Source organism: Indicator indicator, chromosome Z (assembly GCF_027791375.1).
Source record: "Indicator indicator isolate 239-I01 chromosome Z, UM_Iind_1.1, whole genome shotgun sequence".
Classification (NCBI taxonomy): Eukaryota; Metazoa; Chordata; class Aves; order Piciformes; family Indicatoridae; genus Indicator; species Indicator indicator.
This window is the reverse complement of record NC_072053.1, coordinates 47,964,906-47,992,561: the sequence shown is the minus strand read 5'-3', so window position 1 is coordinate 47,992,561 and position 27,656 is coordinate 47,964,906. Positions and strand designations below refer to the sequence as shown.

At 39.4% G+C, this 27,656-nt stretch overlaps 1 protein-coding gene across 1 annotated transcript in view; it reads right to left on the bottom strand.

Moving 5' to 3' along the window:
• Positions 1-27,656, bottom strand: part of CEMIP2 (cell migration inducing hyaluronidase 2) — a 57,941-nt gene that overhangs the window by 19,135 nt on the left and 11,150 nt on the right. Inside the window, exons 2-11 of the mRNA XM_054398228.1 lie at positions 23,753-24,089; positions 19,032-19,172; positions 17,931-18,492; positions 15,382-15,551; positions 13,998-14,186; positions 7,342-7,511; positions 4,966-5,175; positions 4,387-4,592; positions 3,780-3,849; positions 604-732 (exon numbers count right to left, since the gene is read on the bottom strand). Coding sequence (XP_054254203.1) covers positions 604-732; positions 3,780-3,849; positions 4,387-4,592; positions 4,966-5,175; positions 7,342-7,511; positions 13,998-14,186; positions 15,382-15,551; positions 17,931-18,492; positions 19,032-19,172; positions 23,753-24,077 — 2,172 coding nt within the window. The 5' untranslated portion in view covers positions 24,078-24,089. The remainder of the gene's footprint in view (positions 1-603; positions 733-3,779; positions 3,850-4,386; positions 4,593-4,965; positions 5,176-7,341; positions 7,512-13,997; positions 14,187-15,381; positions 15,552-17,930; positions 18,493-19,031; positions 19,173-23,752; positions 24,090-27,656) is intronic.

The following is a 27,656-nucleotide window of genomic DNA, read 5'->3' as shown; positions in this document are numbered from 1 at the left end:
CTGAATATGGAAAATGCAAATTAATAAAACAATACTGAATGCCTGTATCTAGGCTGAGAACCCTCTAATAAAGAAATCTTTTAATCTCTAGTCAGAAACTGTGCTAACACTTGAGGAGTTACTGTACATTAGTGACTCAGAAAAACAAGCCACAGCTATTGTAGGAAGCTATTAAATGAATTGCAACTGTAACAAACTTTCATGCTTCAAAGCTCAGCTTTCTTATGTGTAGAAAACAATGCCAGGAGTGACTGAGCAGCATCTGAAATGATAATTCTGAGACAAGGTATTTCATTAGCAGTTTTAATTGATTTTAATTGTCTGTATCTTATGAAGATATTAAACACAGCGACTACTCAAAATGAGACAAGAAACTATACATACGCTGACTATACACCACCCTACAATATCTAGATAGAATCTTGCAGCTGAAACACAACATGAATCCATCACCTACTCAGTTTAAAATGTAAACAAAGTTACAGAATCATAGAATTGTTTAAGTTGGAAAAGAGGTTCAGGATCACTGAGTCCAACTGTTAACCCAGCATGCCTAGTATAGAGTAAATATAAACTTTGTTGTTAAATGAGGTAATACTGTACCTTAAAATTAGAATGAACCCTGTTGTTATAGAAGATTCCCAGGGGTGTGAGCTCTGACTTGGTTTCAATCGCTGAACTATGAGAATCTCCTGTGGCAACCCTGTGGAACAAATACCATATTCCAGCATCCTGCAAGTAAGGAAAGAATGACATTACTTATACATAAGTTTGATCCTACCATCAGTGCCAACGCACTTAATCACAAAATAAGCATACACTAAGTTGAACATGGATATTTTAAATAAAGAAGCAGGTAAGAAAACAGCCCAAAACAATTGTGAACAACAAAATACGTTTTTCAAAATAAATTCTCTTCTAAATTACTGCCCAGTGAGAAAGTAGAGTCTGCAAATTAGGCTATATTGTAGTGAATAATATGCACTACAAAATGTTTGGCTTCTCAGTGATGCCATGTAGCACCAGACATTTAACATCCTCTAACATTTCAAACTTGTAAAGTGTCAGTTAATTTAATTTTTTCATTTCAGTTTTCACAGATTTTTCCTTGTTCCTTGTTCCCCTTCCTTTCTTCCTTCCTAGAAAGTCATGCCATTTACAGTAAAGTACTCAAAACGTTTTCTCTCATCCTCATTTTTATAGTCTGACTATGGTTTGTTCATCTCTGCTCACCACAGCCAAAAAAAAACCCACAAGAGCTTTCAGGAGACAAAACACATCAAGAAGCCTGGCCACCTCAGAGTGTGCCAATAATGCAGTAATAATTTCAGCATCTGTTAATTTTCTCCACTTCTTCAACATCCCTGCTCTTAAAGAAACTGGATTTATCTGCTAGAGGAGACCAGTAAAAGTTTCCCTTTCAGCCACATCTAGGTGCACAAGAGCATCTGCACAGCAAGTGACTGTGTAAGGCGCATTAAGGGTTAAACAGAAGATAAAGGAATACTGTGCACTGGCTGCTCAAGAAACATGGATAAAGGCAATTCACTCTGGCTTAAAAGACTTCATGCATTTCACTCAGAGAATGCACTCATTTTCCAAACAGTCTTGGAAATCCTACTTCTCAGTTACATATTCCCACCCGTAATGATGACACACTGACATTTCTGGTGATTAACAATTCCAAAGCAAATGTGAATGTTCCATTAATAAAAATACCAAGATCTTACTTCACATATAATTAAATACAGCTCTGCACTTGGCACACTCAAGTAATTTTTATCCAAAACACATCCTGATGGTTAAAAAAAAATAATAAACTTAGAAGCTCTTTCAAGTGCTTGCAACCATTCAGCAAAATGAAAAAGCTTCTCCCATCCCATATATGGCTCAAACAAAAATAAACTTCTATTGCTGATACACCCTGACAACAGGTTTCATTGTTTAACAACCATGCTGTGGGACAAGGAAGAGGGCAATGGAAGTATTTTCTTTGCTTGTGAATTGTTATAACTTATACCAGGAAAAGCTCTACAGTGCAGTTTGTATCAACACAGTTGAAATATCCCCTTTCTGAACTACAATAGCCTGTAGTCCCTTTACATTGATGTGTTTACATCCATGCAAGGGAGGTTTATCAGAGTGGCAAAACTTTGTAACATACACAATACTTGCTTTGACCAGGCACGTTGTGGTAACAAAAGGAAATTATGCTTAGTAGGATACGTCAGAGGCAAAAAAAGACCTTACAGGTTGTAAACTGTTTCATTTAACTTAGCTGCAATGATAAAACAAGGTAAAGGAATGTTACATAAAGCAGACAAAATTAAGACAGAGAAGAGATTTGGTTTCATTTGATATGCATGTCCAGAGCCTCCTAGAGGTAGACAGTCAACTAGAAAAGTTTGTGTGTACCCCCTTGGAAAAAAAAAAAAAAAAGGAGTAAAGCAACCAGACAACATAAAAAGCAATACAAAATTTTCTATTTTTTAATAGTCTAGATTTTTCAAGTAATTTAAATGTTTTTAATGCTGTTTTTTTAATAACAGTATATTATAGATTCTGTGCCTAGGAACACACTGACACACTCACACTCCACTTCCAGCACTGAGGCCTTTGCTGCAACAACCACCACCACCACCTCTTCTGCTTTCCACTCCCACTGATCTCTTTAGAAAAACCCGCTCGAAGCCATGCACATCTCAGTCTCTCATGCAATGCAGAAGCAGAACAGATCCACAGAATAGAATCATAGAATAGTATCAGTCAGGGTTGGAAGGGACCACAAGGATCATCTAGTTCCAACCCCCCTGCCATGGGCAGGGACACCTCACACTCGATCAGGCTGGCCAGAGCCTCATCCAGCCTGGCCTTAAACACCTCCAAGGATGGGGCAACCCATTCCAGGCTCTCACCACTCTCATGGTGAAGAACTTCTTCCTCATGTCCAGCCTGAATCTCCCCACTTCCAGCTTTATTCCATTCCCCCTAGTCCTATCACTACCTGAGATCCTACAAAGTCCCTCCCCAGCTTTCTTGCAGGCCCCCTTCAGATATTGAAAAGCCACAATAAGGTCACCTCGGAGCCTTCTCTTCTCCAGACTGAACAGCCCCAATTCTTTCAGTCTCTCCTCATAGGAGAGGTGTTCCAGTCCTCTGATCATCCTGGTGGCCTGATCATCCAGACCCCTCCTCCACAATGTGTATTGTACATTTGTTTCACCTTGCAAGCAGCTATGAAAATATTTGCACTAATATGAGGTTCAGAAGAAGTAAAAACATATCATCAGTCGGTCACTGATGGGAAACAAATGATTAGTGACTGATAACAGAAGTGATTCAGCTGTTTCTTGTATAATGAATATGTCTTTTGTAGTGATTTTTCATTCTGATGACAACAGCTATGAAGGCCAATCTTGCACCGAATGCACACAGTAAACTTGTGACAAGCCACAGGAAAACGCAAAGCCTTGATATGAATGCACTAGTTCTTTGGAAATAAAAGGATTTATTTCTAAGGCATATATTGACACTATTGTCCAGTCTATTAACTACAGAGGCAAAGATCTCCTCTGTTACAGCCACAAAGAATTTTAGCATCTCTTAAATACCCACCTAGACAAATCCTACCCTTCTAATGTCAATATGCTGCTGAACATAAAAAACCCACACAGAAATATAAACAAAAAGGTATGTATTTATGGCAATATAAATGTCATTGGTTTTACAAATACCATTGGCATGAATAGTTCATGCTGCATTATATCCACATGCCTCACCTGCGAACCTGCTGCTGCATTGTTTATAAGATGATTGTTGGGATGAGAAATCCAGAATGTTGAAACTGCCCTGAAACGTTGTGCAAAAAGAATTTATTATGGAAAAGTTATCTCCTCGCCTTTGTAACAAGCACATCAGAAAAAGCTGAGCTGATGTCTGCAGTTACCATTTCACATACTAAACTAGTCAAAAATGCCTGTCTTAGTTCAATGCACAGTATTCTTTTTAATGTCATTGAGATACTCCATGCAATAATAAACTGTTTTAATAAACTTCTAGAAGAGATTAGCAGTATGAAGAAAAACTAGTGGTGACAATTTGAGAATGTACTTAGAATTAAAACATGGCCTTAAAAGTCTTTTGACCAAGCGTTACAAGGAACAACGATCTCTCTACAAAACATTTTGTCCTTTGTAATAAAAGACTAAACAGTAACTTTTTTGATTTCCCTTTTCTCTATTCTACTACTATGTGAACCACATTTAAGGTGTCTCCATGCATTAAACTATACATAAAAATGTTCCCATCTGTACACTACCAAGAGATCATCAGCAATTTAACAACCACAGCTGGTTTGGTTTCTCTTTTTCACTGTGAAATACTCACATGCAGTCCGTGGCTGGCACTGGGACATAACTTCCATACACTTTATCCCTAATACCAATACACATGCTGCTGTTTCTGTCTGTAGGAAGAAGAGTGCCTGGTTTTGTGACTAGCCCAAGGTTGTTGAAGAAAGTATTCCTCTGCTCAATGCCATCTTCTGTGAAGAAACAGTGACCTAGTGTGTCATAGCCAATGGTGTCCTTTATCTGCAGAAACACAAGTTCATTAAGTTAGTAGCAAAAACATTTACTGAGATTTATTTGACAAGTACCATCCAGTTTTACTATCTTGGCACAGATGCAAAGTGAAGCTTCAGTATCAGCAGTTCAGAGGATTCAAGCAGACAGTTTTATTTACCTCTTACAAACACACTACTATGTCTGGAGAGCTTAGCTGCCTGGAAGAAATGAAGGAAACAGAATGGTGAGATCTGTTAAAAATAAGTTACTGTTTGCACTTTTACATTTATTAGTTGCAATGAAAAAGAAAACCATAAAGAATGGAGAGGACTATTTTTGCTCTAACTACTCTTTATAACATTTATTTCAACACAGTATGTTTTATTCTCCTTGCACATACCAGCAAGCCATTGGTTCCATGAACAGTCACACATCTGGAAAAACAATGATGAATGGAAAGACCTTCCAGGTAAGTCTTAAAATCATAACCTCCTTTTTCATCCACATCCCCACAAAGGTGAAAATGAACAGGATAACTTCCAATCTGCTGCTGGCCCATTTGCTTCAATTCCACATAGGAGAGATGAACAGATGTAAAATTCTTCAAAATCTGAAAATATCATGAGATGTCCAGAATGAATAACCAACTATTTGCTTTTAACCAATGGAAATTTAATACATAACCTATACCAGATGTACATAAACTAGATGCACACAGTTTCCAAGACAAGTTAAAACAATCATTACTGCCTTGCTCTATATCCTACCCTACAAAACCATATCCTTCATAAGTGTAAAAACTAAACTTACGAGTGGCTAAAACAGAGCAATTGTCACTAGACATGTTGCCATACACAACTGTTTGGTCTTCACTGACCAGAAAGTTAAATATACTTTACATGTAACGACGTACTGTCCAAATAAACAGAAGCCCCTCACATAAAGTTTATACCGAAGCTGTACCAGCACACCCTACCTGGGACAGGCGTAGCTGAATAAAATCACAGAGTATTATAGATTCTGAGGAATCTACACCTGAGATACCTGCTCCAACCACCAGCTCAGCACAGTCAGCTTTGACAGATGCTCAAGGAATACTTCCAGCCCGAGGTGCTCATATGACATCAGTTGATTCTTCCCTTTCGTTTCCCTGGTATCTAAGCAGAACTTGCCTTGTTGAAGCTTGGTCTCAGTGCCTCTTGTCCTATCACTATGTGACTCCAAGAACCGCTGTGGCTAGAGAAGCCTTCCCCAATGCCTGAAGACAGCAACAAAATCCTTCCTCTCCACCTTCCCCACTCCAGATAAGCCTTATTCTCTCAGCTCCTCCTCACTCATCACCATGTATTCCCACACACCACTTTCACTGGACACACCCCACTGCATCTACATCATCTTTGCAATGGGAATCCAAAACTGGGCACAGCCCTCCAGAGGAACTTCTCTACAAAGTAAATAAATTGTATGAAATTGTCTTCAGAATCATACAGCTTTATAGTAACACTACCTAAAAGAAAGAAAAATGTAATGGGACCACACCAGCAACACAGGAGAAGTATTTTCTTCCACCTAATCTGTTACAAAACCAAAACCCAGTACAAAAACTAAAGTGCAAGCTAAGATGACAAAAAACTCTTTCTTGTTATTTCATTAAGTTACCTGTAGTGGGTATTTCTCAAAAATAACTGTTTTTCATATTGACTTTACCCTAGGGAATTTAGTAATATAGACTTCAAACATCTCGCCCCTCCCGCAAAAAAAATATTTCCTAAGGTTTGTATGCCTACAACACAAGATGCACAGTCAAAACCAGACATCCTTGAGATCTCCATCTCTTGACATTCGAAAGCACTAATGCAGTTTTACAACTTCAAACCAATGCCTCTGCTCACTGCCACTAAGCCTCCTTTATGCTACCATCCCAGTGACCAGTAGGAAATCCAGGATGATCAAAACCCCTGAGGCCATTAACAAATGCTAGTGCCTAGGTTCTCTCTGCTTGAGCACTGAAGATTAACATAAGCTGAAAATGCTGAAGTCTAGGTTTGGCAGGAGATGCTCAGCTACTCTGAACAGTCTCCTGGGAACAATTTAACAACTTGGATGACTCAAAATGTTTGTTTCCTGTTCTATCATACAGAAGACTGAGGCGTCTACTCTATTTGTGCTGTGGTGGCAATCAGGGTCACCCTTTGCAAGATTCACAGCTAGCCATTATCTTTTTTTCATTACATTATCTTAAACACAAAAGACAGCCTTGAGCCCACCTACTTCTCTTCCACAAAATAAAAGCTGCCACACACTAGGGAAAGGGCATATTTTCTTTCCCACCACTATAAAATTAAAATCTGCATCCAAATATAATAAAGACGTTTAAACTCTGACCATCACGTAAGGAGCACAAATACAGTGCTCATTATTTGGGGCAGGAGAATGGCAGTGAAAGGAAAAAAGAGAAAACAGCTCAAACTTTACTGCATAATATTACAGGATTCACGGGCATGGACGTCACTTGTGAGGTTTAATTTCTTCCACACAATGTGTAATTAGATGCTGAATATTTTACAACATTTCATGCATAGATATTCCTTCCTCCAATTCTGCAGACTAAATCTAGATGGACTAAATCTAATTTAGGAAAAACTGAGAATGAAGTGAAGCAGCTATATGAATTTATGTTCTTTAACATGTGTCCATTCAAATTTCATATTTATCTCTTTGTTCTCGATACACCTTTACATAACACAAAGCTACTTTAAAAATGTTTTTTTCAGACCTTGATATGACCACCAAATGTATCATAGTTGAAGAACTGACACTCCTTTTCACGATAGCAGGTATTTTCTGTCTCCCCCTTGATTAAGATATTCCTTGTAAGAACTCCAACTTCTGCTCTCATGTCCACTCCATCAATAATTTCTCCTACATGAGGGAACTGAGGATTTTCTGTCCAAAAAGAGTTTTTAAAGGGAAGAAAAAAAAAAAAAGAAAAAAAAAGAGGGAAAAGGTTTGCCACTGATTAAAACCAAACCAAACTCATTTATATAAGCAAGATAATTGCAGAAACAAAACCTATGCATTCTGAGTTCTTAATGTGGTGTTCTTGTAGCTTTTGCTGTCCATGTACTTTTCATTTTAGTAAGAAAATCAATTCTATAGAAATACCAATGTTCGCAAGCACATCTTATTTTCATTCCAATAGTTTGTGAACAGAACAGATAAAATGTAAAGAAAAAGATCAAATGAATACAATGTATTTAGAAAATTTAGAAAAAGAAATCAATCTTATAGAAATACCAATGTTTGCAAGTACATCTTATTTTCATTCCAATAGTCTGTGAACAGATAAAACGTAAAGAAAAAGTTCAAATGAATACAATGTATTTAGAAAAATTTTAATGAAACGTAGAAGCAGATTTACTTCAAAAGAAAAAAATATGCTGGCTGCTTAATCTATTCTGAAGATGAGGCCTTTTATAGTTTAAAGCTAAGTGCCTTAGCTTAGTATCCTAACTGTAAACAAGAACAGGAACTTTCTGGACATCTGTGAGCAAAAGTAAATAAAACTGGCCATCAGGTACAAAAGAAAAATAATGATATGTCTATATAATTCCATTTTGCTTTGCTAATGGTTTGCTAATGAGGATAGAAGTTAGCTGCATAAGCATTTCTAACTCTTTTCACTACTTCTCTCTGCTATCTTTGCCTTTGCACTGCCTCCTTATCTTTTTCCTGACCTGCCAGCATATATTGTGTCTGCGAGGTACTGAGAAGGGAAGGAGAGAGAGAGAGAGAGAGAGAGAGAGGGAAGGTTGTGAGCAGTCTCTCTCTCATCCAGAGGGGTCTAGGAACAATCCACGGGGGTCCTTGTGTTGTTTCTCAATTGTAAATATATGTATATATTATTTTGTACATATTCATGGCATTTTATATTTCTAGATTTTTGCTTACTTTGTAAATATAACTTCATTCCTCTTCCAAACCTTCTCAGCTAGTCTGGTGAATCATTTTGGCAGTAAATCTCCCATTTGTTGGGGGTAATTTCAGCCCACCACATTGTTATTGGAGCCCATCATGGGGCTTTGCTCAATTGCTTAATTAGTAATCAGATTAATAAAGCAAGAATGAAGTTATTTTGGGTTCTTTGTCCTCTTTTTGCCCCTATTGTATCATTTTTGTTTTATCAGTGCCTGGTTTTGTCAGTACATTCTTATGCTTGTGGATACTTTGCCAGAAAGTTGTGGAATTGGGTGAAGGCAAGATTCATACCTCTCTGAAAGAAAAAAAGGATTTGCTTTCCTAACTAAATTTGTTTTCTGCATATAGCTATTCTGGGGACATGCAAAGTAAAATTAGGGAAAACAACATAATCTGGTTTGACTTTGTTCTTCTGAAGAAACAATCAATTTCTATTTGTCTACAAAAACTGGGGAAATTACCCAGATCTGTAAACGTTAAAGAAAGAAAAGTATTTGTGTATTTAAAAAAAAAAAAAATGTATTTTTCCCCACTTTGTCTTGTTTTCTGTTTTGTTTGTTTGGCTTTTTTGTCACTTTCAGTTTTATGTTTTGTTCAGCTTTTCAGGATTTTTTTCCCCATTTATTGATTCCCTGAATACAGACTATCACCAATCCTTCGAAGCTCACAAAAGCATACAAGTCCAAGCAGATCATTACAACAATGTGAAGCAGAACCAAGAGCGGTATTAATTCTGTACCTGCTGTTGAGGATTTAAAAAGATAACAGATGTCTGTAAACGGGACCATACTCCTTACCTTCAAAACTTACATATTTTCTCTATATTTGAATACTATAGAATTGTTTTGTTTGGAAAAGACCTGTAAGATCACTGAGTGCAAGCACTGACCTAACACCACCATGGCCATTAAAACATGTCACAAAGTGTCTTGTCTACAAGATTTTTGAACACTTGCAGGGACTGCGACTCCTCCATCTCCCTGGACAGCCTGTTCCAACACCTGACCACTCTTTCAGTTAAGAATTGTTTCCTAATATCCAATATAAACCACCCCTGGCACAACCTGAGGCCACTTCCTCTTGTTCTATCACTTGATACTAAGGAGGCAAAACCAGTACCCAACTTGCCATGACCTCCTTTCAGGTAGTTGTAGAGAGTAATAAGGTCTCCTCTCAGCCTCAGGCAGCTGTCAAACAGCATCCCCAAGGTTCTTCTCTGCCAGGCAGCTTTCCAGACACTGAGCCACAGGCCTGTAGCATTGTGGGGGGTTCCTGGAGTGCAGGCCCTGGCATTCAGTTTTGTTAAACCTTATACAATTGACCTGGGCCCATTGATCTAGCCCATCCACATCCCTCTGCAGAGCCTTTCAACCCCTGAGCAAGTCAACACTCCTATCCAAGGTGGTGTCACCTGCAAACTTACTGAGTGCACTATATCCCCTCATCCAGATAATTGCTAAAAATATTAAGAGAACTGGCCCCACTACTGAATTCTGGGGAACCCCACTTGTGACTGGCCACCAACTGGATTTAACTCCATTCATCACCACTCTCGGTGGGACCTCGACAAGCTGGAGAGGTGCGCCCAGGTGAACCTCATGAAGTTCAACAAGAGCAAGTGCAAGGTTCTGCATCTGGGCTGGAACAATCCTCACTATTGGTACAGGCTAAGGGATGAGATGTTAGAAAGCAGCCCTGTGGAAAAGGACTTGGGGGTGCTGGTGGATGAGAAGCTGGACATGAGCAGGCAGTGTGTGCTTGCAGCCCAGAAGGCCAATTGCATCCTGGGCTGCATGAAAAAATGCATTGCCAGCAGATCCAGAGAGGTGATTCTGTCACTTTACTCTGCTCTGGTGAGACCTCACCTGGAGTACTGTGTGCAGGTCTGGAGCCCTCAATACAAGACGGACATGGACCTGACAGATAGAGTCCAGAGGAGCACCATGAAGATGATCAGGGGTTTGGAACACCTCTGCTACAAGGACAGGCTTAGGAAGCTGGGCTTGTTCAGCCTGGAGAAGGCTCTGGAGAGACCTGGTAGCACCTTCCAGTACCTGAAGGGGGCCTTCAGGAAGGATGGGGAGAGACTGTTTGCAAGGGCCTGCAGTGACAGGACAAGGGGCAATGGCTTCAAACTACAGAAGGGAAGATTTAGATTGGCTATCAGGAAGAGGTTCTTCACTAGGAGGGTGGTTGAACATTGGAACAGGTTGCCCAGGGAGGTGGTTGAGGTCCCTTCCCTGAAGATATTCAAGGTAAGGCTTGACAAGTCCCTGGGCAGCCTGGTCTAGTTGGGGATGTCCCTGCTGACTGCAGAGAGGTCAGACTAGATGACCTTTGGAGGTCCCTTCCAGCCTGGATCATTCTATGATTTTCTGGGCTCAGCCATCCAGCCAATTTTTAACTCAGCAAATCATCCACACATCCAAGCCATGAGCAGCCAGTTTCTCCAGGAGGATGCTGTGGGACAGCATCAAATGCTTTACTGATGTCCAGGTATACAACATTCATACCTTTTCCCTCATCCACTGAGCAGGTCGTCTTGTTGCAGAATAAGATCAAGGTTTCTCAAGCAGAACCTGCCTTTCATGAGCCCAGGCTAACTGGGCCTGATCACCTGATGCCCTTGCACATGCTGTATAACAGCACTCAAGACGACCTGCTCTAGGACCCTCCCCTGCACTGAGGTCAGACTGACAGGTACCAAGTGTCCCAGGTCCTCCTTCTGGCTCTTCTTGGCATAACATTTTTCAATCTCCAGTCAGTTGGAACCTCCCCAGGTAGCCAGGATTGCTGGTAAATTATGGGAAGTGGCTTGGTGAGCACTTCCTCCAGCTATCAGTACCCCTGGCTGTATGCCATCTGGCCCCAAACACTTGTGTGTGTCTAAATGGTGCAGCAGGTTGCTAACCATCTCCTCTTGGATAATGGGGACTTCATTCTGCTCCTCATCCCCATATTGCAGCTCATGGGGTTGCATATCCCGCATACCACCGGTCCTACTACTAAAGACGGAGGCAAAGAAGGTATTGAGTACTTCAGCCTTTTCCTCATCCTTAACCACTATGCTTCCCACCTGCACTCAACAAAGGACAGAGATTCTCTTTAGGTATCTTTTTGTTGCTAATAGATTTGTAGAAGGATTAAGTGCTCACTTTAACAGCTGAAGCAAGACTGATTTCCAGCTGAGCTTTAGCCCTTCTCATTTTCTCTCTGCACAGCCTCACAACAACTGTAGTCCTGAGTTCCCTGTCTCTTCTTCTAATGACCATAAACTCTCATTTTGTCCCCAGGTTTCAGCTCAAGCTTTCCATTCAGCCAGGCCAGCCTTCTTCCCCACTGATTCATCTTCCAGCAAATGGGGACGGCCTGTTCCTGCACCTTTAAGGCTACCCTCTTGAACAATACCCAGTATGCCTGGACTTCTTGGCACTTTGGGACTGTCTCCCAAGGGACTCTTGCCCACCTGTTTCCAAAACAGGCCAAAGCCTTCCCACTGGATTCCAAGGCAGCAGTTCTTCTGACCCTCCATCTTTACTTCCAACTGTGAACTCCATCATTTTGTGATTGCTGTGCCCAAGATGGGCCCCAACCATCACATGACCCACATGCTCTTCTCTGTTCAAAAACAGCAGCTGCAGCAGGGCACCTTCCCCAGCTGGCTCTGTCATCAGCTGTCTCAGGAAATTATCCTCCACACACTCTAGGAACCTCCAGGAGTGCAACAGCATTTCCATTACACATCAGGGAAGCTGAAGAACCCGGTAAGAACACAGGCTAGTGATTATGAAACAAACATTGTATCTGTCTCTTCATCCTGGTTGGGTGGTCTATAACAGACTCCCACCATAGTATCTACCTCTTTGGCCCTCCCCTGGTTCTTACCCATAAACACTCAACCATATCATCACCATCATTAACCTCAATACAATTAAAACACTCCCTGACATACAGGGCCACCTTGCCTATCCCTACACATACCATTATTTAAAACAAAGATTTTGCATTCTATGTCATACTGCACATCATTGTAAAAAAAAAAAAAAAAACAAAAAACTTAAATCCTTCAAAAGATTCTTTTTTACAATACATGATTTCTGAGATGAGTTTGCACACTCAATATTCGGTGGTGATGAAAATCTTCTTAAATTTTGTACTGTAAACCTCAAGTTAAGCCTGCTCTTTAAATATTTTGCTCAGTAACACACAATAAAAAAAACTTGAGAATAAAGCTCAATGGCACTTAGTCACCTCTGCAGCTTCATGCACCCTGGTGCTCTCTGACGTATAATAAGCTGAACTTAGATGCACTTTTTCCATATCTAGGATTTCACAATGCAATAGAACATATCTGATCCATGCTAACAAATGCTGTCAGATGCAAACTGCATTTCAAAGTGGACATACAAACCAGCAGTTCCTTAAGACATGATGGGAATAAGAAAGTTTGGGGGCTTTCACAAAAAACTTCTGAGAATGCAGAAAGAAGAGCAGTTTGAAGAGGAAGTCACACTGAACAGAGATAAATGGGACAAAACCAGATCCTGAAGAGCACCATCTGGCTGCTGCAAACTAACGCTGCCAGAATAACACTAGTCAGTTTGCACTGCACAATGACACAGCAGCCCACTAGAAGGGAGCAAGAGGAGAAGATCAAGACTTGAGGCTGATGGACTATCAGGGATGAGTGTGCTGACTAGGAGGGGTGTGGGGTGGCAGAAAGAAAACACAGATGCCAGCAGAGCCAGGAAGCTGGTCCCATGGGAGGTTCTTGTGAAGTTAAGCAGAATGACTCAGATAATGAAAAAGGAAATGGTCAACAACACCCATGACCACTTTGCATGCATCACACCCAAAAGAAAAAACGCATTGCATGTACTCAGGGATATCCTGTGTCAACAGATGCTTCAAACTGCCTCTTATTTCATAACCATTTTCCTGGTGGGAGGTGGAGAAGGAACTGAGGCAAAGGAGGAGAAAAAAAAACCAAAACAAAACACCCAAACAGGTTCAAAGACTACCATTTTGGGTTTTCTTCCCTTTCTCCCTTTCTGGTAACAGCAGAAAACAATAGGATGACAATACTTCCAAAGAAGGGAAGGGCACTAATGGCAAAGGAAATGGTAATGACCACAACAGCCTTTCAAGCACATAAAGGGAACTACTGACAAGACAGAAATGAGCCAAGAAAGAAAAAGAAGCATAATGCTCTTGGAGAAAAACTAAAACATTCAACAAGCCTGAGCAGAAAAGTTAGTATGGTAAGCCAACCTGACATTATACACAGCAATTTCATAGCAAGAAGTACACATTCTTTTACAGGTCAACAAACCAATATAGATGTAGGTGAACAGGCTGTTCCTTACTGCTCCTGCTGAAACAGACCATCCACAGTGTACTACTACCATGAATAAATACTTCTCATGAATTTTCAAACGGTGGCTCCTTTCGTACCTTTGACTTTGACCTGATGATTAGTACACTCTGGGCAGGGAAGAAGCGTGAATTCCTCTGTCTGATACATTGAATAATCGGTGCTTGCGACTACAATCTGGTCTCCAGGCTCCCAGCTACTAACATCATCCAGAAGATTCAGTATCACTCCACCTACAGCTTCTACCTGGAAGCCTGAAATTGGGACACCTAATTAAAGAAAAAGAAAACACAATAAGATTATATTTGTCTTTTTATGAAACCATCTCCAAGAAGATACTAATAAGAAATGCATGAGATTTCACAAGCACCAAAGCCTTCTAATTTACAATTCTGCTCTGAAATATGCCAGTGTGAAACACCATTACAACAACCTTATTTGGTGGATCTCAAATAAAGCAAAGGGAAAAGATGAAACAGTGACAAAAAAAAAATCCTGTGATTTAAAAAGAACCAAAACCAACTAGTATCATATGGCAGCAATTTCTAGGTCCAGCTACCACTGCTTATTTCAAATGACAATTTTCTGCCACTTAGAACTCTACAGAAGTAATCAAGGACCTGGCAAACCAAACTGAGGACTTTCTTTTTATTCACAAACTAAATGTTTGGCAGCCTAAATCACACATGCATGCTTTTTCACTCCCTTGTGTTTTAGACTTAAGTAAGTTCAACAATTCTTACTTACTCTTGATCCTAACTCTACAGTACCAGCAAGTAAAATATGTATTTTGGTGAATTCTTTCTTTTAATATATATAGTATTTTCACAGGACTTAAATGAACAATAAAGGAGTAGTAACAACTAGCTCAACTACTCAAATATCCAACCACCTTAAAAAAAATTCTTCTGAGAGAGAAGTAACATTGCCTAATAATCCTATGAACAGAAAAAGAAAATACTCTAATAAAAAGAAAAACTCAAATCAAAGAGATCTTAAATACAAAAAATAAATAAAGGATAAAACCAAACAAGTTGTAGGCATTTCAGGCTCTTTGTACTACCAATTTAACTCGGTATGAGAAAAGATGCCTAAAGTTCAGCATCAAACAGCAGCTTCCACGAAGTTTTCTTTTTAGGATCATGATCATCATCTTAGAAGCCTAGATTTAAACTATACGTGACTGAAATTACTAAGAGAAAAAGCCTGTTTCAGCCTTTCATAAGACCATTTATCTAAACTTATTTAAATTGGAGCATCTTAATATTATACTGTTCACACACTGTATCCAGAGAGAAAATAGGTTGTACTGAAGAACTGTCCCCATATTTCATCAAGTATGAAAAGTACAAAAAACTTACAGCAATTCAGAAATCTAAATTGCAACCAACACTTCTAGCAAAAAGCACACATGCCACATTTACTTCTTCCTCAACTGCAGGATTTCACAAAATGCTTTCCTACCATCATTCCATTCGCTGTAAGCTTTCACAACAAACTTCTGACCATCCACTGTGAAAAACTCTTTCTGAGCAAGAGCTTTTCCACCCGTGCTGTGATTTTCATAGTTTCTCACTGATTCATTACAAGAAGAATTTCCACCACCTATGACACCAACAAAAGCCCAGGCTTGCCTGTGAAAAACAAAAGTAAATGTTTAAGTATAATGATCCTGAACAAATTCTTTGCAAACAGGTAAAGGACAAGACAAGGAGCATGGAAGTCATAAATAACCCTTTTGACTATTCTTCCAAATTAATTTGGAAATGCAACTTAAAAATTCAGAAGGAAAATGAAAAGAAGCACAGTTTAAGATAATTGGAAGTTCTGTATGCAAATTAGCAAATACAAGAGTTCTTAATCAGAAGACTTTTGGATATGTTTTTCAATACATCTAACAAGATGCACTTTTTCCACAAGCAAATTGAAAGAGATAAGCAACAGAAGTGATAGAAGATCCCACTCCCAAACAGTTTTTGTCAGGGTAGGGAAAGACTTAACAGCCAATTCTGACACTCCTGCCATAGCCAGCTGCTGTCACAGCTCCAAGGCATGTGGCATCTCACAGCAGCACCCAGGAATCCCAGGGGACTGTGTGTGCATCTGGCTGAGTGGGATGGACACAGTCAGTAACAGCTGCTGGTGATCACACCATGGATGGGCATCACCTTTTGAATCTTTTAAGACGCTAACCCAGAAGAGGTACCGCATACTGTTACACAATCTTCGCACAAGAGATCACTAAATGTTTCTGAAGGCTGAAACCAAGGATTTTTGCTTTCCGTCCTCACTGAACCTTCCCTCAGCTGGATACTTACTTGGCTAAACACCAGCATAAAGCACGGTACTGTCCTGGATGTTTTTCCCCTTCCCACAGCTCTGCTCAATGCATCCAAGTCTTTGGAAATGAAGAACAAACCATATGCCACAGAAAGCCACCACCAAGTTCAAAAACAAGACTATTTTACTGTCCTTTACTACTCTGTAATGCCGTAATTCTGTGTGCAGAGGAAGCAGTCGAGATCATGTACTAAAAAGCTGAAAAACTTTGCATTAGTGAAGCTGAATCATTTGCCCCAAATGAAACCGGTGTCAACTAGCTGGACTGACAGTTAGCAACAGTAGTCTGTTGCTAATGGTTGATGAAAAGGCAAATATTAAAAACCTCTTCAATCCAGCTGCCTTTATTTCAGTCTTCTTATGATATTCTTTATTGATGACAATTAAAAGCAGATAAAACTGTTTAGTGTTAACCTGTTTATACTCGTTAGTAACATAGTACATACTGGCCAGCTTTTCAGTAGCAGCAGCAAACAAGCTAACATTTCACGTACTAACATTTAAAGTAAATATCTAGATGATATTTCAGTGCACGACAAAATAGGAGAGGAACGTAACAGTCTGTTCATCTCCATGATGAAATCTTGTTTTACAGGTTTAAAAAAAGGACCCTGCTTTTCCTCAATGAACACCTGGGGAATGCTACTTGTCCATTTTCCACAGCAGAAAAAGAATTTTATGCGCTTACACAGCCTCTATCAACTTATTAAGGTAGACAAGAATCAGTTTAGCAAAGAAAGAAGAAAGGCTGCTTCTTCCTAATTCCAGGCTGAAGAAGTTCCTTGTTTTGGACAAGCCAGCATGAAGGTTACAGGCAGAAAGGAACACCAGAAACCCACATCTCTAAGCAGGATGAAGCTTGCTGCACAGCAACCTGAAGCTACATAATGCTTCACTGATTTCAGGAGGTGGCACTTATTAAAGGACATCCAGGTCTCAGCACCTTTGACCAAACTGCTTCAGAGGCAGCACTGCAAGCACTTTCCATGCCATGACCACATGCTTACACAGTCACTGAAATCAAAAGCCTCCTGACAGGAACTGAGGTCAGAACATGCCATCCTCACTGACGTTTCAGCCTGCCCTGCCAAAGCTGAGGGAGGAAATTAACTGGAGTCCAGATGCTGGGGAATAGTGAGGGGCAAGAGTAGAATGGAAAAACTAAACAACCGATTTCCTGGAAAACATTGGGAAACAGAAGCAGGTTATACAACATCAACTTAACAAAAGCTGAATAATAGGCAGTTGGGAAATTTGGTATCCCTTTCACTTGTATCGCTAACCTTGAGCTGTGCAAAGCCAAGTTCGCAACATTCACAGCAAAAAGTAATTTTCAACAACTAAATAAATGGCACAGCACTTACAAGTTCCCCAATTTAACAATTCCTCTTATATCTCTTCTACTTTTCCACCATTCTATAAAGAATGGCGAAAGAGAGCAATCACAAGTAGTAAAGTCTATCACAGAGGTATCTGTTATTATCCCTTTCTGCACTGTCAATATACTCCACACTGAATACTACTACTGCAGTACGGCATACAACACCGATAATCCTTTGAAGGCTTGAAGAACAGACACTGTCAAAGTTTAACAAATCCCCCAAAGACAGTAACATCTGTATCTAATCTTTACTCAGCACAAAAAGGAAAATAAAGGAAAATAAATTATTTACCTGTAACTCAATCCTCTGACAAACCTACTTCCCAGAAGATTTTGAATAGTCACTCTGGTTTCCTCCAGGAGATTTTTAGCAGCTGAATCTCCTACAGCAATAGCAACAATGCGACCAGGACTTCCAGTTTTAAGTAAGTTCTGCAGCTTCAAGCTTTCTTCTGCATATTCATGAGTATCAAACTTCAGCACTTCCAAAATCTCTGCTGTGTCCTGATTGATCACTCTCACATTCAGTCCTCTGGAGAAACTCTTTTTAAATGTATAATGACCATAGGCCAGCCCTGAGAAATATATTGTCTTTGACAGAAGAGTCCATGATAACTTCTGGTGACCATGCAACTCCAGTGTTCCTTCAGGACCCACGCCAATAAATTTTTTGCCAAATTCTGGCATATCAGCATCTTCATTTGACTTCCCATACAAAATAATAGTTGCTTTGGATTTATAGTGGCATTTCTCTGCTCCAACATGAAGCATTCCACCATCCTTTATCAGGATAAATCGAGTTCTCAAAGTTATATTTTTAGAACCTTCTTTATCATCACCAAAAACAAGCAACCCTAAAGGAGAAGGAAAAAAAATAAATTCTGTACATCAAAGTAAAATTCAGACAGACTCAAAGAACCAAGTTCTGTGATAACAACATCACAGAAATTACATATTTATTTTCATGCTAATAAATTAAGTTGTTATTCTCATATGAATAAAAAACAACATTTGGAAAGTAACTCCTACCAACTGTGGTTTACCTTTCCAAGAATTTGGTTGGTTTATGCCTAATTTTTTTCCTGACATTTTGATAGACTTGCTAACATACCACAGTCACCATTGGAAGACAATAGTATCTTGTACAAGAAAGATTATTATGCAAGTCTTGTTATCCTACAGAAAACCCTATCAATGATCAACTGAAAAGACTCTGCAGTATTAATTCACCTTTTTAGTATTTCATCCTGGTAGCAGGCTGAAAAGTAAAAGCAGGGGGAAGAGACAGATCAATAGGATGCAATACAAAAATTCCAACATGTTTCCCATGTAATCACAGAAGTAAAAACAATGCAGTAAGCTGAAATATGATGTTCATCTTGCTGTTTCATACCTCCATCCTGTATAACTATAGAGTGCACTGTAGCATCTGAGTTCAGACGAAACAAATCCCCCTTTTTGATAAAAACTCTCTTTTCAGGATCTTTTCCAGGACTCCAGTTTTTAAGACGAGGATTCTGATCTGGACAATTCTCTGCAATAAAATATGGAATTCAGTCTTGAAAAACAAGTGTCATCACTTCAGTCACGAGCAGGACTAAGGCAGTTGGTCAGCCACTAAGTATACCCACCTCCTTCTGTGGTTACACAGTACTGCAACCACTGATGACACTGTTCGTATTTGAGCAACCAAAAAAGTACCTGAAAGATGGCTAAACTCTTAAGGAAGAGTGAGAAGGAGTTCTTATACTGAATTAAACTGCTCACAACCACAGACTAAACTGTCAACGTATACTGTTGACAATAAATCTTTTCAAACCTCTGATGATATTTTTTGAGATTTTCTACATCACCAGCAGGACATTAGGAGAGATTAAGTGAGAAATACCAGACCCATACCAGTTGTGTTACACTGTGTGTCCCATGACATCTACCAAGGCCAACTAACATTGCTGTAGAGCATTTACATATCTCATCTCCCTCAAGGTCTCTCCTGGCTCTGTGCAAGAAAGACTGATCCGTTCCTTCTTTTAAGCATCCAAATCACTCTTTCAGTGTAGGTTGTCAGGCAAAGGATAAAGAGGAACAAGACATCCTTAGAACATTTAGTGCAATACCTTACTGGTAAGAGCAGTTTCCTGGAAAACCAGACTAACTTGACTAGTAAGACTTGGGTCTAAATGCATGGTTTGCCCTCTTTGAGAAGTCAGCTTAAATGCTAGGCTACAAACCACATGAGAGCAGAGACAGAAGCAATCTTTGCTGAAACCCTGCTGAACGTCTGGCACTACACAGGCAATAACACCATATTATGAGTCTGGAAAAGGAAGCAGCAAGAAGTAACAGGGTTATGAGGTTCTGATCACACACATCTTTAGCATATTAAGCAGCATGAACATACCAGAGTGGGAAGTATATTCTTTTGGTAAGAAAATCCAAGGAAAAGTCAGACAGAAAATATTTTCTTAAGCAAAAGACAACCAAAAAGATGCCAAAACACACAGGTTAGCAGCCCATATGACAGCAGCAGTCAAAACAGCCTTTTCACATCTTATCTTCCAGGGAAAAACACCCACATATCTGCAATGTAACTCTAGGGGCAAGAAGCTTTTAGCAATAGTCCATTCTTGGAAACTCTAAAGAAAGTGAAACCTATCCATAATTTTCACACAAGCCAGCCCTGGGTTTGCTGACATAAATGTTTTTCCTTCAGTGTTATTCTCAACATTTCAAATCCTTTCCAACTCAGGAAACCCACACAAACCAAGATTTGGCTACCAGTGGGAAAAAATTAGCAGAACTGTGTAAGGCCAAAAGACATTCAGGTAGTAATATAAAAATAAAACCAAAACAAAAATCTTTTGGAGGGATCCTAAGACAGAATTTAGGAAATTAAATTCAACACAAGTGAAATCCAAAAAGCAAGGAGCATTGGAACCAGCAGGATTGCTAGGCACTCACTGGATAAATGCAAGCCTATTGCCTGACTCATGCAGAATCACTAACCCCTCTCCCCAGACACCATGCACATAAGCACTGTGAAGAAACACGTATTTCCTGGCTGGTAGCAAAGGGCAATGTGAGGAAACCATGAGTCAGCGACCTGATAATTTCTGCTTAGCATGATTCCCAGAAAAGATCCAGTAACTGTAAATTTTTCTGTTGAGTCAGAGAAGAGAGGAATAGCACAATAACTAAAAAACCCCAAAACGTTAAACTTATTGTACATTACAATCCAAAATCAAAAATAGGTATCTCTGTAATGCATGTTTCTGAAGGACAGTGGATCAGCTTTCTGGTAAGCAGATCAGATGTGCTCAGCGAAACTGGTTTTAAACTCTCTTAGCAGTTGCACTGAGGTGCAGGGAAACATCAAATACTTAGTACTTTACCATATGTTACCTCCAAAATCACCAGACAGATTTTACAGACCACAATCATTGCCTCTGCTGTTATGATTAAAGGAAAACAGAAGCATACACCAGAAAACATTAGGTAGTTGCGTCCTTGCCAAGTTTAACCACTCATGTTGAAAATTTTTCAAGTCTAGCCTTTGTTTCAGAGCATTTCTCTAAAAATGGGTCAGCTCTCCTTAAGGTTTAATGCTTCTAATAGAGTAGGGGGAGAGGAAGTGGCATTTTAGCAAATAGTGGAAAAAAAACAAACCACAAAAACACACCCTGCCAAAAAAAAAAAAGCAAAACTCTAGAACATTCCATGTGTTGGAGCAAGGATATGAAATTTGGCAGGAGAAAAGGCAGGAAACAGTTTTCAAGATGTAGTTAAATATTCTTTCTACCTGCTTAGCCACCAAGTCTGGAGTTTTTAAGGCCTCTGGGAAAAAGTTATCAGTGTTACATTATGCTCAGCAGAAGTTTGTCACAGTCTGACAGCTAAATTTTCTAAGTATCTTGTTTACTCTGGGCCAGCTCCAGTCGAGAGTTGCAAAGGCCAAGCAGAATTTTTCCCTGAAAACCTCCCCAGCTTGTCATCCTGACCCTGCAGCACAAGCCCCTGGAAACACGGAAGGAAATTGCATTTCCAGTGCTCTCCCTGATCCTCAGTGTTCAGGACTCCTTAAAAAAAAAAAAAAAAAAAAAAAAAAAAAAAAAAGTGTTGACAGCAAGATAAAGGCAAGGAGGACAAGAGAAACCAGTTGAGAGGCAGGAACAGAAATGTGGATGGGTTTAGGATTTACACACAGTTACAACTAAGTCTCACATTCCCTGCCCTGCCTTTTAAAACAGCCATTAGAAGTGGACAATATGGATTTCTAATTAGCCCTTAAGAACACACCTAGCTAGAGCTGATGGTACTGACTGCAGTACCACACATGTTAGGTTGAAGCTGAGGGTATTAACATTTCAACCTATTGGGGAGTGGATATAACAATATTACTAGAAGATAAAAATTTCAGCCAGACTTTTCTTGGAGTCTGTAGGAGTTTCTCTTGTGTCAAGGTTTCCAAAGGATTCTATGAGTTCATACAGGGGTTTTTTACAGGATAATGCCAAGAACCTTCACAAAGACACAATACAAGAATTAATGCTGTAAAATGCCCTGGACTTCTGTCGTGAAGAAGTGGGACACTGGAAAAAACAAAACAAAAATGAAAGCTGCCACCATCTTGGGTTATACCTTAGCTCTTATTTAAGTTGTTACTGTAGACCAAAGGGAAAAAAAGAAAAAAAAAAAAAAAGCCCCTCTACACAGCAATTCCTCCTGTAACATCCTCAGTATTCCCAGTGATCCATAGACCACATGCTGATCATGCATTCATGTGAAAAATCTGCACAGCTCAATGTCTTTGGAGTGAGTTTACACAAAGTAAAACTATTCCATCACCACTTAGGTTTTTGAAAAACATAAGCCATCTCCTTTACATTCTTAGATTTTAAAGGATAAAGGGACTCTTACTTCATGTTTTCCACAGCACATAACACCCCACTTCCATTAAAACCCTCATCAAAATCTACAACTTTTAGTTAAGTCTTGGTATCAGAACAGAAATGTACCTCCTCCTCCTCCAAAGTATTTCTCAAACAGCTATGTCCTAAAACACCCTCCAGCCTTCTCTTGATCTTGGCTGTAACTGAACTACTTAATGCAGATATATTGCCCTGTTACCAAAGATTTGGATCACAACATAGCAATAACTTTTCCATTTAGTACTCCCTCAGTTTGTTGGTTTGTTTGTTTTTGGTTTGTGGGTTTTTTTTTTTCTTTTCATAATTATTACGAAAATTTACTAACTTCATCCAAGAAGAGATCTCAGCAAGCTACCACCAAGAGTGCTCTGGATGGATGTGTGCATTCATTTTGTACTGTCATCTGAAATCCTCAATTGATTAGATAATTTGTTCAGCCTGTATTTCATTGACTTTGGAAACTAAATCTTTTCAGTAACTCCACCAAAAGAAACTGAGGAGTCTAAGTCTGTTGTTATAATAGCTAAAAGTTTTCTTTTTCCTGCCTTAATAAAAAGTAAAATGACAAAATAATCCATGCTCCAAACTATACTACCAACCTTTAGCAACTGAACCTCACAGCAGCTTCTAATGGTATTTGGGCACTTAAGAGATCAGCAGTTAATCGCATCACCTGTTTGTGCTTTGTAACACTGACATTTGGGACTTTCTAAGATGAGCTGAATAAAATCAGGGATAATCAAAAATGTGGACCTAATCTGTTTATACATAAAACTAACACATACTGTTGGTCTAAGTTTTCACAGATTTTAAAATATTTTTACTTCAATGCTCTTGTTAGTCACTGCCTAGGATTTCATTCTGACCACAATTTGTGAGCATATCAAACAACCTTCTTCTGCAGACAAAATTAATTACACTTTACACCATTCATACTTCTTTCCCCTTTACCAGTAGTCTTTACTGCTGTCTTTTTGCTTCATGTGGGTAAATCAAATCAAAGAATATAAAAATTATATTAATAACAGAGAGCTGATCTTAGCCCCAAATATTGCTTCCCTCCATGTTAAAACTGCAGCAAGCATCCTGTTTTTGCACTTTTAACGCTAATCCCAAAGCTGAATTACTGACTTCTGTTCACAAGGACTGCAACTTCTAGGATGATTTTGTAAGCAGAACAACTTACCATCTGGAGCATATTTTGATGCTATTCCCAAAAAAATCCCCAGTGCAACAAAAAGTGAAAGGCTAGAAATGGCAAAGCAAATGAGAGTATTTTTATGCCTGTTGGCTTCTGCCTGGCGGTGATGCTGATCCATTGGTAAGGACGGGAGTCTTGTCCGTGCTTCCTGTCTTGCAGAGGTAAATTCGGCTGCAGCATGGCTCTGTGAAGGTGGTGGGGGCCGGAGAGGGGCAATTCTCCCTGGCATGTACCCTGAAGACCTGTGACTGCTCCCGTTCTGAGGCCGGAGAAAAGCAGGGGAGTTCCCCCTGGCATCAATGTCTTGCATGTTATAAAGTCACTGGAAGATGCACACACAAACACACAGGGAAAAAAATAAGAGACAAGCTTTCAGAATACAGCAGTACAACATATAAAAAAAAAAATTAAAGCCACAGGCTGACTTAAGAACAGCCACTGAAGCTGTGGGTATTTACAAAGTATCAGTCACTCAGCTGCTACCGGTCATCCGCTGTGGCATAAGGACTTGAAACAAGAGGATATATATCTTCAACAAAACTAAACTCAAAAGCATCTGCTATGAAACAGCACAACACAGACTATTTCTTTGTAGTTCCACTACGTATTTTTCACAGAGAAAAAGTTAACTTGTACTAAGCAGTTAAGAGCCAAGCTGAACAATGAGAAAGCTAACAACCCCTTCTTCCCCATAGTCATGCAAAGAATGCCTCAATGTATTTCTTCTGCACACAGAAGCTGAACAAACTCCTCATTGTTTTCCATTATGGAAAGAAGCTGAAAGAGACAAGCCTTCCTTCCATGCTGGAAGCTGTAAAACACATTTAAATTTAATACATAAAATACCAAACACAAGTATATTTATATTCTTTCTGGGTGCAACCTAGTCAACACTTTTAATTAGCTGAGGCATATAGAGCCTGCAAGCTCTTAATTTACTCACAGCAGGACCCAGCTGCTAGTAAAGGTGCATCAGGAATGCTTCCGTAAAAGTCACCTGCATCTTGTTCAGCAAATCTTGTGGTCTTTCTCATTGCTGAGATACCTGTGTTTGCACTCTTTGAGCTTGAATGACTGCTCCATATTTCTGCAACTATCATCCAGAAGTGAGCGCTAATTCTATTTCAGTTACTGGCATTGTTTCCATCTTTCTCTAAAACAACCAATGAGGAAAGCCTACTTCCAAACATCATTGCCTGCCCCATGCTTGCCACCAGTTCTAACCTCCATTTTCTTAGGTTTTCTGATCAACTGTGTTGCATTGTAGGGAGTATTCACAAAGGTAGTACAATTTTTTATTTACTTTTAACTAACATTTTGCAGGGAGTGGATTTTTGGAGAAGGCTGCTCATGCTTCAGTTAAATGAAACCTAACTTTCTAAATTAAATCTTGAAGGACGTGTATGTATAAGTCATGTGTATGAAACTTGGAAAATGAATTATGAAAACAAAAACTACCAATAAAAGGAAGAGCATAAAGATATTCTTTCAGTTCTGTTTACAAAGGGAGGTTCAAGATACTCTAACGTTCCAGGCACACTGGCAAAGCAAAAATATGATAACTAATTTTATTCTGAGAAGTAGCAAAGGAGTCTTTGTCTCACATGCCATAAAATCTGATACTGCACTGTTTCAAGGCAAAAGAGTTGTTATTATGGAACAGGCTGGATCACCCTTTCATAGGAGACAATGCTTCTCCAGATGTAAGCACAATTACAATGCAGGCACTGAAACATTAACTGGAGTAGCTGTCCCAGAGTGTAAAAACTATGCCAAGTCCTTGAGCAGTGTTTCTCACACCTGTTTGTTGTAGCAAATTGATTTTCAACATTCTCCTTTCTGTTCTTTGAGAAATCGTTTCTCCAACCTAATCCCCTGTTCTCAAACTTCACTGTTCAGTCTGTTAAGAGCACTGTGGAGCAGCTTGCTTTTACACTCAACTAGTCATCTTTCAGCACTAAAAACTCAATCATTTCAATGTTTTAGAAGTGGTGTTAAGATCAGCTAGTTCAGATGCAGTATTTATGTCTAGTGGAAAGAAATACTATAGTGTATTTTTTATTAAAAGGTGAAAGAAATACAATCCAGCATTGAGATTTTTCTATGGTTTGGACCCTCAACTCCTTAAACTTGGTTAAAAAGTTTTCAGACGCAGCATTTATCTATCGCACTGACGAAAATTACTACAGTGTTCGTTATAACGTGACAGAGTTAATTTTGGTAACCACTCTGCTACATCAACTAAATCTGGAATGGTTATGTAAAACCTACCTCACTTTTAAAAATATTTTTTCCGCAACTTTGAGTGCTAAGGCCTCTTAAAGTACTCCTAGCCCTTTAAAGAAAAATGTTATTCATTACCACAGACATTGAGAATGTTTGTGTCATATTTCAAGCCTATTTTGTTTTGTAGAAAGCACTCTGCCTGGTTTACAAGACTGACTCTTCAAACTGTAAGTTTTTCAACTACTTCACTACTTCGCTCAAGTGCAAACATAAGCCACTCCAAGGATGGGTGAAAAAAAGCCTATAGAATCACCGTCACACATTACAACCCCCTCCCCCCCAAAAACAACAACAACAACAACAAAAAAAAAAAACCACACCAAAGCCGTAAGGGGATACTTAGCATAATCAAAAGCTGTATTACATAGTTTTCCATTACATCATGAGTAATCATTTCAACACTTCTTTCCCTCTTCCTGTGTTATTTGAAATTCTCTATCTGAAAGAATGATCTGTGCTATCCTGTTGAGCAGCAACTGGCTTTTCTTTAAAATTAAGATGCACTCATAATCCGATTCAAATTACTGACTTGTTTATATTGCCACTCTTTGGAAGTCTTCAGATAATGTTTCAAACCATCACATAATGTCACACAAATCCAAATGTTACATTTTGCTATACAGCCAGTTACACCCTAGAGAGTGCATTTACTTGCTTGCACAAATGCAGTTTGAGGAAAGAAAACACAGGAGAAAAATAAATGTTTGAACTCTGTTAACTCTGCATTTCCTTGCAAGTTCCCATGCACCCAAACTTTTCCATGTAACACTTTTTCTTTCTCAGCTCAGGGTTCGCCACTTCAGCTCGATCTGTGCCTATGCCATGTTCCTTATTAAAAACAAACATCAGAGAGCACTGGTTCCTGCCACCAGGATTTCCTTCACCCACTTACGCAGGAGGTCTCTTAAAGGAGCTCCTGATCTGAGCATCTCCTCCTAATGGTACAGTCCTAGACAAGGACACCACTACTTTTATAACTGCACTGTAGTATAGAGTGGCACAGTATTTTACTTAACAGCTTGCTTCAGAGTAATTTCAGTAAAAGTCAAATTCTTGCAGAACATATAGTTGATTAGTTTACCTAACAGAATTATCCAGAATTATTAATCTGTATAAATATGTTATTCGCCATACCATTCAGGCTGGCTGCTATTATCAAATTTCTCACGTTTCAGCCTTCAAAAAGGTATTACACAATATTTACAACATCATTATTCACCACAGTTTTCAGTCAGGGCCACGCACACATTTTCAGCTCACCAGTACCATGGAAGCTTGCAACATAGATTCTACAGCATCTCAGATACTTCAGCCCACTATGTACTCATTACCACCCATCTGCTCAGAGGCTACACTACTTGCATGTCACTCTTTTGCAAGAATAATGCTACTTCACACAGTCCAGATTTCTGCTTATGCACCCCTTCCCACAACACAAGTAAGCACTTCTCATACTCATCACATCAGTTTACTTAGCTTGAATTTCCTTAAAAAAAAACAGTGGTTGCCTACAAGTCTGGCTCTGCCAAGAGAGCTTCTATGGTATGTGGACAGCAAACCCCAGCAGGCAGAAAGCAATGATCCACTAAACAGGCTGCAAGTT